Raw genomic sequence first — 13,194 nt, forward strand, 5'->3', positions numbered from 1 at the left:
TATATATATATATATATATATATATATATATATATATATAAATATAGCTGCAAGCAGCAATTACGGGGCCAAGCACAAAAACAACACAAGAGGCCAGCCAACATGGCTGTGAGCATCAGACCAACCGCAACAGTGAGCAATTAAAGACCCATTAAGATCATTTTAGGCAAAAGAGCTGAAAAATGATCAAAAATGAGGATTTACTGGTTCTTCACTTTTGACCAATAGGTGGCGCTGTGACCAAATTAATGTGGTATGGTCAGAGTGAGGTGACAATGACATTTGCAAAGTTTGGTGTCAATATGTCAAAGCATTACAGAGATACAGCTTCAAGAGTCGTTTTTGCGTCATGCCTCAAATTCGTTGCTCCGGTATACGAAAACGGTTTGATGTATCGACTTGAAATCCATAACTTTTTGTCAGCATGGTCTGAAGATGATTTGGTTCAAAATTGGTGAAAATCGGAGCAATGGTCTAGGAGGAGTTCGAAAAAGTAGGTTTTTAAAGAAAAACAACATGGTGGAAAGGAAGTTCAGCCGACTATGGCAAATTTGATATCTATGTTCTCAGCATGACCCAAGGAATCTACTGAGACCAGTTTCATTACAATCGGTTAATATAGTCAAAAGGTATTAGAATTTTTGTAAATTTTGTTATAACTTTTGACCACAAGGTGGCGCTGCACCAAACTTTTTTGAGTATTGTCAGGGCATGGTGCCAAAAACCCATACCGAGTTTCGTAACGATACGCTAATGTGTTCGTAAAATACAGCATTTTAGCACAATATTCAAAATGGCAGACGGACAAAATGGACGATATGGGAAAATTGGATATCATGTCCCGAATCTAACGAGACCAAATTTATGATTTTTGGACAAACCCATCAGAAGTTATAAGCAAAAATAGCCATTTTTCATATCTCCGCACCAGTAGGGGGCACTGCGCCGAAACAATGCATGATGTCTCAGGTCATGCTTGTGATGACCAAGTTTAGTCTGAATACGATAAAGCGTTGCGGAGATACAGCCTTACGTCTATTTTCGCAAGTACTACGTACAATTCGTTTGCGTGTTTTTCGAAAACGGTTTGAGAAATCAACTTGAATTCCATAACTTTCTGAAGATGATCTGGTTCAATTTTCGTGAAAATTGGAGTAACTGCCTAGGAGGAGTTCGAAAAAGTAGATTTTTCAGAAAATTCAAAATGGCGGAAAAATTTTCATGATGGAAAATGACGACATAGGGTGCAATCGATTCGTTGTGACCCAAGGAATCAGTTGTTCTAACCCTTACAGTTCAAAAGTTATTAGCATAAACATAAGTGCAACTTTGGACAGCAGGTGGCGCTAGAGGGATTGAGTTTTGGACACAATTTGGTATGGACACATTTCAGAATGTCCTCTAACTGTGTGCCAAATTTCACAACTTTTTACCATACGGTTCTATGGGCTGCCAGAGACTTCTATGGCGGAAACGGAATAATAATAATAAGAAGAAGAATGCCAACAAGGGACTTTACAAACCCATAAGAAATTCAATTAAATGTTTTTCTTCTCGCCTTCATTCTTAGAAAACATTAACAACCTAATCTGTATTTAGAAACACAGTGCCACCCCTTTTTCTTCGTTTTAATCTTCTAAACAGGTTTTTTGTTTTTGCTGTTTGGAATACTGCTTGAAGGCAAGGCGCGATGACATGCGAGTGCATTTTCATGTGTGTGTTCATGCAGAGTTCAGCATAATTTCATGATTCACAAGTATGACCTCATGAATTTGCATTAAACTAACAGGTTGCCCTCCCAGGAGCCATAACTGGTTTGCATGGACTGCAAGTACATATGCATATGCAAACGGACCATCCTGTACAGCGGCCTGTGGCGGAAACCAGACTTGAGTAAGCACTTTTGCTGACAGGGTAGGAGCAAAATACAATCGACTGTTTCCACTGCAAAGTCAGCTATGCAAAGGCATCTGAGTTATACAGCGGGAATGTTGTAACGTAAATCATGCCTAAACAAACTGAACGGTTCAATTGCAGTAAAACGAACCCTATCGCAGGAGTGGCCTTTCATGGAAATAACATTTATAAAGAGCTGAAGTGTGGACTGAAGGTTTACCAGATGGTCCAGAGGGGAAGTTCTTGAGTGATGGTCTCTCCACCACAGTGTATGACTCGCCCACCACAAACACCTTATAGAGCACGGCATTGTGGTTTATAAAACTCTGAATGACACACGGTGGCTTCACGTCCTTTAGGTCCTCGGCATTGAATATTATAGCCATCTGCAGAGGAACACAGTGAGACTACTTTAAACAGGCGTATCTATTTAAAGTGATAAATAAACTCTTTACAAATAAAGGTTCCAAAGGGTTTTTTTGCAGTGATGCCATAGAAACAACCATTTTGGGCTCTCCAAAGAACTTTTCAGAGAACAGTTCTTAAAAGAAAATTAAAGTGTTTTTTGACCTTGAATGCATGTAAACCTGTTGTGTTGTACCTCCAACACAAAATTAGGAACTTGTAAAATAGCATAATAGGGGCCCTTAAAAGGTTCTTCATGGAACCATGGATGCCGATAAAAAACTGTGGTCACATTTCACAAAAACAGAGTTAGAAAAGAGTATTACCTCATGAGAGTTAGTTCCGTGAGCAACCCGTGTTTTGCAAACTGTGCAGGATGAGAAGAAAAAACACTCTTGTTAAGTCTAGTTATTAATGCAGCTCTTTAATAAACCTTTAATGCAGTGAAATCCTTGTGAAATGCAACCTAATAGCATTTTAGTGAGTTATAGTCACAGCTGCAGTTTTTAAAATCATTTACATATTAATTTATCAATACATACAAATTATAGGTTGGTCAGTACTGGAATTTGCTGATACAATAATAATTATTTTAAAAAGGCAATAAAAAGACTGCAGATACTGTGCAGATTCTACTAAAATATAAATATTAAATGTGTTAAACAATGTTTTTAGTCATTCCTTCCTATGACAGGGCAAATTAAATGCCAGATACAGTTTACTGTGTAACCAAAATCCCAATAAGAAAAAACACCAGATTTTACACATAATGTGGGACTCTTAATAATAATACACCGTGACTCTTATTTTGAAATGCTGCATTACTACCAGCTGCTCATTCATAATGAGGAGGAAGATAAAATATGCACTCTTACAACCATCTACAACATATTACAATATACAAACACTATATTATTGATTGTGAACTGCTCTGAAACCCGATCCTGTAGAACAGGGGTGCCCAAACCTGTTCCCGGAGAGCTACTATCCTGCAGATTTCAGCTCCAACCTCAATCAAACACACCTGAACCAACTAATCAAGGTGTTCAGGGTTGCTTGATAATTACAGACAGGTTTGTTGGAGCAGGGTTGGAACTGAAGTCTGCAGGATGGTAGCTCTCCAGGAGCAAGGTTGGACACCCTTGCTGTAAATATGCAACATCACTGCATTTTGACATTGAACATTTATTAATCACATTAGCCGTATTGCGCTTCCTGTTTTTCGGTCCCCAAATTTAACACCACATAAAAATTAGGGCTGGGCGATATATCGCATGCGATTGTCACGCGCATTTCGTCAGTAAAGCCGGTTCCCTGATTACCGCTAAATCGCCATCACCTGCTTTCAAATGGAGCGCAGAACCGTAGTTCACTGACAAGCCACGCAATATTGCGTTCATTATCGCAGATGAATCGCCTTCGATAATGAACGCGATATTGCGTAGCTTGTCAGTGAACTACGGCTCCGTCTATTAAATGCCGCTCCGTTTGAAAGCAGGTGATGGTGATTTAGCAGTAAAAGTAGGTTTTTCAGGAAATTCAAAATGGCGGAAAAATTTTCATGACGGAAAATGACGACATAGAGTGCAATCGATTCGTCGTGACCCAAGGAATCAGTTGTTCTAACCCTTACGGTTCAAAAGTTATTAGCATAAACATAAGTGCAACTTTGGACAGCTGGTGGCGCTAGAGGGATTGAGTTAGAGACTCCAAATTTGGTATGGACACATTTCAGAATGTCCTCTAACTGTGTGCCAAATTTCACAACTTTTTACCATACGGTTCTATGGGCTGCCAGAGACTTCTATGGCGGAAACGGAAGAATACTAATAAGAACGACAACAAGGGACTTTACAAACCCATAAGAAATTCAATTCAACTCAACGTTTTTCTTCTCGCCTTCATTCTTGGAAAACATTAACAACCTAATCTGTATTTAGAAACACAGTGTCACCCCTTTTTCTTTGTTTTAATCTTCTAAACAGGTTTAGAAGGTTAAATCGCCTTCGATAACGAACGCGATATTGCGTAACTTGTCAGTGAACTACGGCTCTGTCTATTAAATGCCGCTCCATTTGAAAGCAGGTGATGGCGATTTAGCGGTAATCAAGGAACCGGCTTTACTGACGAAATGCGCGTGACAATAGCATGCGATATATCGCCCAGCCCTAATAAAAATATATGTCAGCTTTTTATGGCCTAAAATTTGAATTTTAAACTTTTTAAGAAATTTCTGTGAAATTTCAAGGACAAAAAAGGTCCTTTGTCCATTGTCAATAGTGTAGGGATGTATGAAGCACAGCTCACACTGAAGTGACTTTCAACCCAAGCAGAATTATTCTGGTCAACACGGCAAATTCGCTAAACCAATATGAACCCACTGCGAAATCTGCATGGAGAAATCTTTCGTTGAATCTTTTCTCAAGCAATATTCCCGATTCCTACTGCAATTAATGGATTTTGCCGCCAAAAATTTGTAGAACAATTGTAAATGCAACCACATCTTTAGAGTGAGATTTATAGAATGAGATGCCTTGGTTAAACATTACTTCCTGTTTCAGAAAGGAAGAGGTGAGAATCGTGAGACTTACTGAAAGGGAATGTAAGACCATGCTGCTCAATCTGCTCCAGCGTGTCTGGGCCACACTCACTGTTCAGCACCATAAATGGAGGAGAACAGATCCTTACATCTGCAGAGAGAACGAAAGACAGGAAGAGACAGGTGAGTCCTGCTGAAAAGACCTGGTTGAATCTTATATGAATTATAAAGGGAAAGGCAAGGGTTTGTGAAAGTGGAGTTTGACTACTGAGTCATATGACTACTGTAACCAAGGAAGCATGTAATACCCGAAGAATACTATCCATTAACGCTCTTATTTATCTCAATGGCAGTTGATTGGCTGGCAAATGTATGTGATTTGATATTTGGCATCTTTGCTCATGGACCCATAGAACTTTTTTAGCCAATCGCGTGAGAGATAAAATGCCATGTGACTTGTAATCACTCTGGAGCTGCAGGAAAATGATGTCATGATAATACTGATTAGCTGATGGCACCACAGGAACGTACACAGTCCCAAAACCCTTCTGAGCTGTGACTATTTAGAGCCTTTATAAATAAAATAAAATAAAATAAATAATAAAAACTGACCTGTCTCTTTCTTAAAGTTGGCATGAAAAGAAACTTGTGAACATCTTTTCTCCCCTGTTATAATGTAGTGAGTGCAACAGGTTTCATGAGTTTGAGCATGTTTTGGCCCTCAAAACTGCGATTCATTTCGGAATAGAAGAATAATTGACTGAGCAATTACAATAGGGTCCTCACACCATCGGTGCTCGGGCCCTAATAATGATACATTATACATTACAAACACCACGATATTTCATCTGACCAATCAGAGCAGAGCAGGATCTCGGAAAGGACGGGTTTAGAGAGACTGATATTTAAGCAGGAAAAAATCAAAATCAATTTAAAGACATGAAATTTAGAATAGTCAGGACTAGTTAGGTGAGAGTAGTCAAATGAGTTTACATCATCACAGGGATAAAAGTAACAGTAGAAGTTATCGGCAGCGACTCCTATAAAACAACTTGTGAAAGGTCTTCAGTCATCAGTAGCCCCTCTGGTTGCCTTTGCTCCCTATTTATTTTATCGAATGGAGAACAATGGACACAAGGCATTGAGCTCTGACTCACTCTGCATAATGCAGGAGCCAGTTAACAGAAGCGCAGCAATTTGACCCGCGGGTTCAAGGCTTTGTTTGAAAATACCGTATTCTCACTGTCCTGGGGATTGCTCTGTTGAGCAAACAGAGCGATAGATGGAACAAAAGCATCAATAGCTGTGAATGAGTAGCTATGTTTGCGAATCCAACCGGAGGCACATTATCGGATGGGGATGAATCATCAAAACAAAGATGCATACTGGGCTTAACTTGAGAATAGGCTCTTCTAACTTGGGCCAGTAAGCAACCGCCTAGAGGTTTAGTGAATGAATCTGCTTCCCTGCAGTAGAACTTGCTTTCAGTTGGATGCCAGTGTTGTTATCTAGGTAGATAAGGCACGTTTTGGGAGTTTTTAATAGTGTAGCCAGGATAAGGCATGTTTTGGGAGTTTTTGATAGTGTAGTCAGGAAATGAGTTGAAGAGTGAAGCCTCAACAGGCCGATGACACAAAGCATTCTGATATGATCACGGTAAACCGCCTGTGTGTTGAGGTAGCAAAACTGAAGATAAGATGCTTTTCAGTGTTGTATATTGGAAATACTGAACATGACACCAGGATTAATATTTAGTACACATTACGAAATTATATTTGTAGCAGTAGAAAAACAACAATTCATTTTTCAAGACTCTACAACCCTCTACAATGCAGTAAATTACTCGCCTATGTGACCAAATTTCACATTAGGTGACTAAAAATATATTTTATTAGACAATGGCTAGTAAATTGTACGATTACAGCCTGTAATTGAGTTAGAGGCAAAAAATAAGTTTAGAGCAGATATAATTTCATTGCCTGCTGAACTTTACGCACTGTCACTTTCTCTCATACTTGCAATCATCATGAGAGAAAGAGAGCAGAGCACATGCAGGGCTCGGATCAGAGCTGCGTTGTCATGAAAGTTTATCATTTGCACGTGTTTTTAAGCCTTGCCAATATAAACATCCGAGATAACTTTCGCAACTGACAGGATGCGAATACTGAATTAAGCTCTCTTTCACGTCTTGCGCTTGAATGGACAATATCTCACAAAATTATGTCAAAGTGCCCATCTTGGCGAGTATTCTAGTAAACCTTGTCGGTTATGTGTTAAGTGAAGGTAAACAGTTGAGAAATAAAACATGTGTACAGTATCAATATATTGGATCCGTGCATTATATCTTAAAGTGACAGCAGCCTAATAATCCTATAGCTTGTAGTTTGATTATTTGTTCTTATTTTATTACAGACTGTTTACTTGAATTTAATAGTGTTTGAAATTTCAATTTTATATTTCTATTGTCTATTATATTTATGTAGAATTTATTTATTTATTTATTTATTTATTTATTTTCATTTGCATTGTTCTTGCATTCCATGTAAAAAGTCTGGCAGGTAAAATAAAGCAATGAGCCCCAAGAAGCCGTGGTTTACAGTGATTTTATAACAGCTAATGCTGCGTTCACACCGAACGCATCTGGGGCGTCAAATTCGCGCCAGACGCGTCTAGTTGGACGCTTGAACATTTTGAAGTCAGACGCCTCAGACGCGCGTAAAATTCGCTCAATTTGCGCGTCTAAACAAAGTGTGCGTCATGGGAGGGGCTTTCATCTCTTTCTGCACAGATCCTCCGAATAAACACATAATCTCGTCAGTTGGAAACCTGTAACGGCAATTTAACTCGGTTATGCTGGCCGACTTTTGCTAGCTAGAAGGTGGGCTAGTATCAACGGCTAAAATCATGCAAAAAGTTTTACAACTAACCAGATTGTCAGATTTCTTCGCTTATTCTCTTCCAGGCAAGGTCCTTTTTTATTCCTGTCTCGATAAAAAATATAATGACACATCATAGAGCTCAGGGTGGCCACACACAGCGACATCTTTGTTCTGGTCTCCACCACTGATCACATCATAAACATGTTACTACCAAAGCAGAGTCCCTGATTGGTTAACGCGCCGCAAATTTATGCCAAAGTTCAGATTTTTCAACTCGAGCGTTTGGGCGTCAGACGCTCAATTCGCACGTCAACGGCCGATTCGCGCCGCGATCACATCATAAACACGTTACTACCAAAGCAGAGTCCCTGATTGGTTAACGCGCCGCAAATTTACGCCAAAGTTCAGATTTTTCAACTCGGGCGTTTGGGCGTCAGACGCTCAATTCACGCGTCAACGGCCGATTCGCGCCGCGTTAGACGCTTGATTCCTAGACGCGCGTTTACATTGGCTTAACATGTAAATCAGACGCCTCAGACGCTTCAGATGCCCCAGACGCATTCGGTGTGAATGCAGCATTAGGCTGTTTTTATAGCGGTTATAAATTCACTGTAAACCACGGCTTCACAGGGTTTATTGCTTTTATAAAACAGTTACCACACAATACAAATATTGAAGGCAAAAAATATGTAACATTGCAACTTTTTTTTAAATAATTAAAAACCTTCCTACCGCTGGAAAAAAATAGTCCCTGACCATGTATTACGCCTCTAGATGGCGGCAAAGATTCTCTTTATGAGGGAGTCATTCAGTTGCAAAGACTTTTATATTGAAACTTGTTGAGAACACGGAACAAGACGCAAACGACAAATGCTTTGACTAGCACTGTCGGTGTCAGCAGGACACGGGTTGTGGTAGAGGGTTGCTCGACCGAGAACATCAAATACACTAAAAACAGTAATATTGTGACATTGTATTACAATTTGAAATGGCTGTTTTTTTATTTTAATATATTTTAAAATGTAATTTATTTCTGTGATGGAAAATCATTTTAGCAGCCATTACTTCAGTCAATAGTATTACATGATCCTTCAGAAATCATATATGCTGATTTGATGCTTCAGAAACATTTCTATTATTACCAATGTTGAAAACAGTTATGCAGCTTAATATGTTTTTGGAAACCATGATTTTTTTTTTTTCAGTATTTATTGATGAATAGAAGGCTCAAACGAACTGCATTTATTTATTTATTTTTTTAAATGTCTTTACTGTCACTTTTGATCAATTTAATGTATCCTTGCTGAATACAAGTATTCATTTCTTTAAAATATGAATACACTACCATTAAAAAGTTTGGGGTCAGTAATTTTTTTTACTCAATGCAAAGCAGACTGACTCAACAACTCAAAGTTCCTCAAAGCTAGGAACTTCAACAAGAACAGTTAGTTCAAGACAAGGTCATTAGTGATTGGTCAAAGTCCCCATGCAGGAAAAAAAATGCAAGCTTTTCATTCACTTCCTGTTTTGTCTAGTTTTTGAACTGGTAAATGATGTTATCGTTACCGAAATATCCTGTAGTGTTGAAATGGAGAAAGCAGTGCTGGTTTTCTTATCATAGCTGGTTCATTTATCCAGCTGCTAGACTTTTGTTCTCCTATTCCAGAGGAAGCTTACATAAGCGTTTATGAAAGCCAGTAAAAAAGGGCAATGGCAATCTCCTGTTTAAGACCAACAAACGGTTTTGTGGTGTGAGCAACCTACTATTACCATTTACAAACAGATGAGCATCCAGACTTACATGTTCGGTTAGAAAATATTTCCAACTTGTTACACCTGGTCTTAAGATGAGTTTTGGTTGAACAGATCACAAGTAGATGTAAGAGACACATTCCCGTTTACACCTGGGGTTTTAATCTGTCTCTTTTGTCCACTTTCGACCACTTCTGTCCTGATTTCTTTGAGGGAAGGGTCTGTGGGCGGGTAAATATATGGGCTTTTTCAGATCTTTCGATATAATGGACAAAATAAGCTTGCACCGTTTACATATGAACATGACCTTAGACGACAGATAAACATATGGAGAGCATCAGCTTTCGTTTCCGCTCTGATAGCCTCAAGAGCATGCTGAATGCATGTTAGAAATCAGGAATGGTTAAAGAACATTGTGCTTAGTACATTTTTCGTCTTCAAATCAAACTTGGGTCTTCAGTCGAGAAAATTTAAATCCCGTCTGGCTAGCGCACTTCCCATAATGTTTACGGCATTAGGTTAGTAGGCGAGAAAAGGTGGTCTTTTGTGGCTGTTTGAATGCATTCGACCACTACGAAAGCAATCCGGCCGAATGCGTTTTCGACTATCTCTAGAAGTGTTCAAAAGTGAACAAGCTCAAAATGAACATTTTGTTATCATTTACTCACCCTTAAGTTTTTCCAAACTTGAATGAATTTCTTTCTTCTGCTGAACACAAAAGTTTAGATATTTTGAAGAATGTCGGTAACCAAACAGTTGACGGGACCCCATTGACTTCTATAGTACCAACATTCTTTAAAATGTCTTCTTTTGCGTTCAGCAGAAGAGGAACTGAGGAACAAGTCGAGATTATTTTCTGTGGCAATCGACAGTACATCACAGGCAAAGCTCTAGAAGCGTTTTTTTGTACAAGACTTCAATACAGAGATATTAAGCAGTTTATGGCTGTTAATACATGACATATTATTAGAAATAGAGATTCCATTTAAATTAACCAAGAGATGTTCCGTAAATAAAAGGGGAAGAGTAATGAGATCCTCTTTAGCAGGTACAAACGCTTAGCAATGTTCCTGTTTCTGGCTCAGCGAGGGTCCAGGATCAATCTCCGCTCTGTCTAAACACTTCAAACTCTCTGCAGACCTGCTGGAGCCAGCCGAGAAGTTTATGTGACGTTTATGGAATATTTAGAATACGTTTATAAAGCATCGCTATGGAGTTTTGGCTCTGGTCATGCCGGACAGCACAGATGGGAAGCCTAATATCATATGAGACTCGTCCTCCATCCATTCATCCCTTTTTTACAGCAAACACAATGGTGGTTTTGTAAAATCTGACATACTGCCTAATCTGTAAAAAAAAAAAAAAGAAAAAAAAAAAAAGGTTCAATTGAATCTCTGAGATGACAGAACAAATTTTCCCAAAAGGAGAATGGAAAAGTGCAGAGTGACAGACAAAAAATGTCTCCTTGCAATCCATTTGAGTTATTTTATTTGATCAGGTTTGAATTCTGCTAATAAAAGGGATAGTTAAACAATACCATAGAAGTGGATCTAGCTACGGATGAAATAAAAGGTGCGAACCTTTGCCTTATAAAGTCTGAAACACTCTTATCTCCTGCACAAACAAACGGTGTCCTGCTTTGTCTCCATGGACAGAATGTAAGACAGCATGACAATGCTTAGGTGAAGCTCTTCAGGATGTGCATGAGTCATATGGACAAGAGTGGAGCCAGAAAATGTGGCACTAACCACATCACTAGGCGTCTCATTAAGAAATACACTGGAAATGAGTGTGTGCTCAGATGACAAACAGCATTCATTACAGCACCAGTGTGAGGGGGGACTTCCTGTGTGCTGGTGGTGAACACTGGTGGGAATTCTTCAACTGATACATACAAGCACAGATCATAGCTCTGTCCCCCTAGTGAGCTACCAAAAGGTAAAAAAAAAAAAAAAGTTCAACAACTTCATACATATATTTCGCTTAAAAACCTTTGCTGAACATGATCTGTAGCGCGACTCCTGTCCTGCAGATGTCAGCGAGTCAGTGGCGGATCTTCACAGATGTACTCCTCTCAGAGGCACATTCAGCCTCTATCGCTCATCTGCTTCAGTTTTATTTACAGGATTTCATCAGCTCTATATTCAGTCTCAGTTCATCCCTCTTACTGAAAAGAAGACAGTACTACACTTTTACTATACAGAAGAGTACACCATGTACTACACTCTCCAATTCATCACTCTCTCTCACTTGTACTGCTGTCCATCTGTCCGCTCATGAGATAAGCCTCCTCACCTGTATGCATGTTAACAATGTTATGAGAAGGTATGCTGTGTAATATATGTAAATGGTACTGTGCAGTACAGTTTTCGATTGAAGCAGTAAAAAATGGGATGCACCGATGAAGCCGATAATAATTTTAACAAAACAATTACTGGTCAATTTCAATACAGATATTTGTCACTTGCTCTCTTATCTTTTGTCATTAAAACAGTGTTTTGATCATCAGCAAATTTAAAAAAAACTATGCATTAAAATATACTAGCTAGTTTATTGCTGCATCATCAAATAATTTCTAATGAACATGGACTGGATCCATTTAACATTCAGTAGGCCAATATAAATACAACAGAACAAAGATACAATGAAATTAACAATGTTTCTAGGTAGGTTTAACAGTTTTCAGATACAGAAATAATGTAAACAAAATGTAAAATAACACTGCATATTCTTCACTGTATAAATTAAATCCATATATTATTATTACATTGAGACGTAGCTAAATTCTACTGTACGACAGTAATATATTTCTGTCACAATTACTTCAAATTAAACTGAACTTTTATTTTAACGGGTTGCAGTGAAGACCTTTGAGTTTCTGTGTGTTTATGATATGATGATAGATTTTCTCAAATGAAATGGTAAAATGCTCACAAAGTGACTCTAGAGATGAAGGTCATGCATTCATGTCCTCATATAGTGAGGCGGCAGAGGCTGAAAAACACAGCGAGCATCACGCGTGCTTCAATGTGTGTGCGAGGAAAATGAAACCGCGCGTCTGCGCCATTCATTCACACAGAGACATGCATAACATGCAGGATTCATGTTTAAATAGTCTTTTTGTGGCTTAAGATTCACAGACATACGGAAGAGGATTAGGGCCAAACAATAATAAAAAAATAAAACCATCTCAATATTAAAGTTGTTAAATTTCGAGAAAAAACTCGTTAAATTTCGAGAAAAAGGTCGAGATAAAATGTTGAGAATAAACTCGTTAAATTACGAGAAAAACTTGTTAAATTTCGAGAAAAAAGTCGAGATAAAATGTTGAGAATAAAGTCATTAAATTACGAGAAAAAAGTCGTTAAATTTCGAGAAAAAAGTCGAGATAAAATGTTGAGAATAAACTTGTTAAATTACGAGAATAAAGTCATTAAATTACGAGAAAAAAGTTGAGATAAAATGTTGAGAATAAAGTCATTAAATTACGAGAAAAAAGTCGAGATAAAATGTTGAGAATAAACTTGTTAAATTACGAGAATAAAGTCATTAAATTACGAGAAAAAAGTTGAGATAAAATGTTGAGAATAAAGTCATTAAATTACGAGAAAAAAGTCGTTAGATTACGAGAACAAATTCGTTAAATTATGAGAAAAATTGAGTTAAATTTCGAGAAAAAAGTCGAGAGAATTTTTTCTCTAAATTTAACTACTTTTTTCTCGT

General features: G+C 38.1%; 1 protein-coding gene across 1 annotated transcript in view; it reads right to left on the bottom strand.

The window, feature by feature from the left end:
* itpk1b (inositol-tetrakisphosphate 1-kinase b) overlaps positions 1-13,194 on the bottom strand; it is a 60,176-nt gene that overhangs the window by 5,176 nt on the left and 41,806 nt on the right. Inside the window, exons 6-8 of the mRNA XM_048191629.1 lie at positions 4,893-4,991; positions 2,628-2,668; positions 2,117-2,282 (exon numbers count right to left, since the gene is read on the bottom strand). Of these exons, the coding sequence (XP_048047586.1) occupies positions 2,117-2,282; positions 2,628-2,668; positions 4,893-4,991 (306 nt within the window). The remainder of the gene's footprint in view (positions 1-2,116; positions 2,283-2,627; positions 2,669-4,892; positions 4,992-13,194) is intronic.

The sequence above is a fragment of the Megalobrama amblycephala genome, linkage group LG5 (genome assembly GCF_018812025.1).
Source record: "Megalobrama amblycephala isolate DHTTF-2021 linkage group LG5, ASM1881202v1, whole genome shotgun sequence".
Taxonomy (NCBI): Eukaryota; Metazoa; Chordata; class Actinopteri; order Cypriniformes; family Xenocyprididae; genus Megalobrama; species Megalobrama amblycephala.